The 989-nt window shown below is 40.5% G+C and overlaps 1 protein-coding gene across 1 annotated transcript; it reads left to right on the top strand.

Annotated features, from left to right (window-relative positions):
• The first annotated feature begins 246 nt into the window (after positions 1-246).
• On the top strand, positions 247-453 carry LOC101822835 (protein transport protein Sec61 subunit gamma-like). Its single transcript, XM_005070922.1, has one exon. It carries the CDS (start codon positions 247-249, stop codon positions 451-453), a length of 207 nt encoding a protein of 68 aa, XP_005070979.1.
• Positions 454-989: the final 536 nt, after the last annotated feature.

Genomic DNA, 989 nt, shown 5'->3' with positions numbered 1-989 from the left:
TGATGGTATCCAAAACTTTTCTTCTCCTGTGGAAACAAAGGCAGAACCCCTTCCCCAATGTAACAAGTATCATGGTTTCCAACCTGAGGTCATTACATCTTTGAAATACACCGGCTGATTTAGTTAAGAAGTTTTTTTTTCTGTACTCAAGTGTATTTCTGCAGCTGTTTGTCCTTTCCCAGTAACATTAAGAAAGTTTGCTGTGTGTCTTTGTCTTCTCAAACCAACATCCAGCAACAGTCAGTCATGGTCCAGGAAATGCAGTTTGTTGAGCAGAGTTGGAAGTTTGTCAAGGACTCAATTGGGCTGGTTAAAAGATGGACCAAACATGATAGAAAAGAATTCCAGAAGGTTGCCATGGCCACAGCCATAGAATTTGCTATCATGGGATTCATTGATTTCTTTGTGAAACTGATGCACATCCCTACTAATAACATTATCGTGGGTGGCTGAGTGCTTTCTCTTCCTGGGAACTAATGAACAAATGAGGGAGTGAATAGCTCAGAAAGTAAAAATTTGCCTGTATACTTTGTGGATTCTTTTACCTTTCCTTCTCCCTTAGAGTTTTTTTTGGGGGGGGTTTATAAGACAGGTTTCTCTGTATTGTTTTGGAGGCTATCGGTCCAGCCAGGCCTCGAACTCACAGAGATCCGCCTGCCTCTGCCTCCTGAGTGCTGGGATTAAAGGCGTGCGCCACCACCGCCCGGCTCTCCCTTAGAGGTTTTATGTTTCCAAATTAAAATAATTTCAAAATGAACATTTTTCCAAGACAGAAGAAAAATAAAGTTTAATGTTAATAAAGCATTGCGTAAACTGTGTTTGGGGGTCTTTGTCCCCTATGGCTATTTATGGATTGTTTCTTTTAAAGTGCGGTTTGATATATCAACCACTGCTTGTCCTGTGGGATTGTACGGTATACCAGTTATATGTTTTATGTTATAATATCTGAAAAGCTGTTCCAATTTCCTAGAGACATATGGTGGAGCATG

Source organism: Mesocricetus auratus, unplaced genomic scaffold, assembly GCF_017639785.1.
Source record: "Mesocricetus auratus isolate SY011 unplaced genomic scaffold, BCM_Maur_2.0 Super-Scaffold_2245, whole genome shotgun sequence".
NCBI classification, from domain to species: domain Eukaryota; kingdom Metazoa; phylum Chordata; class Mammalia; order Rodentia; family Cricetidae; genus Mesocricetus; species Mesocricetus auratus.
Note: the sequence above shows the minus strand (reverse complement) of the source record. Positions and strands in the feature narration are given on the sequence as shown.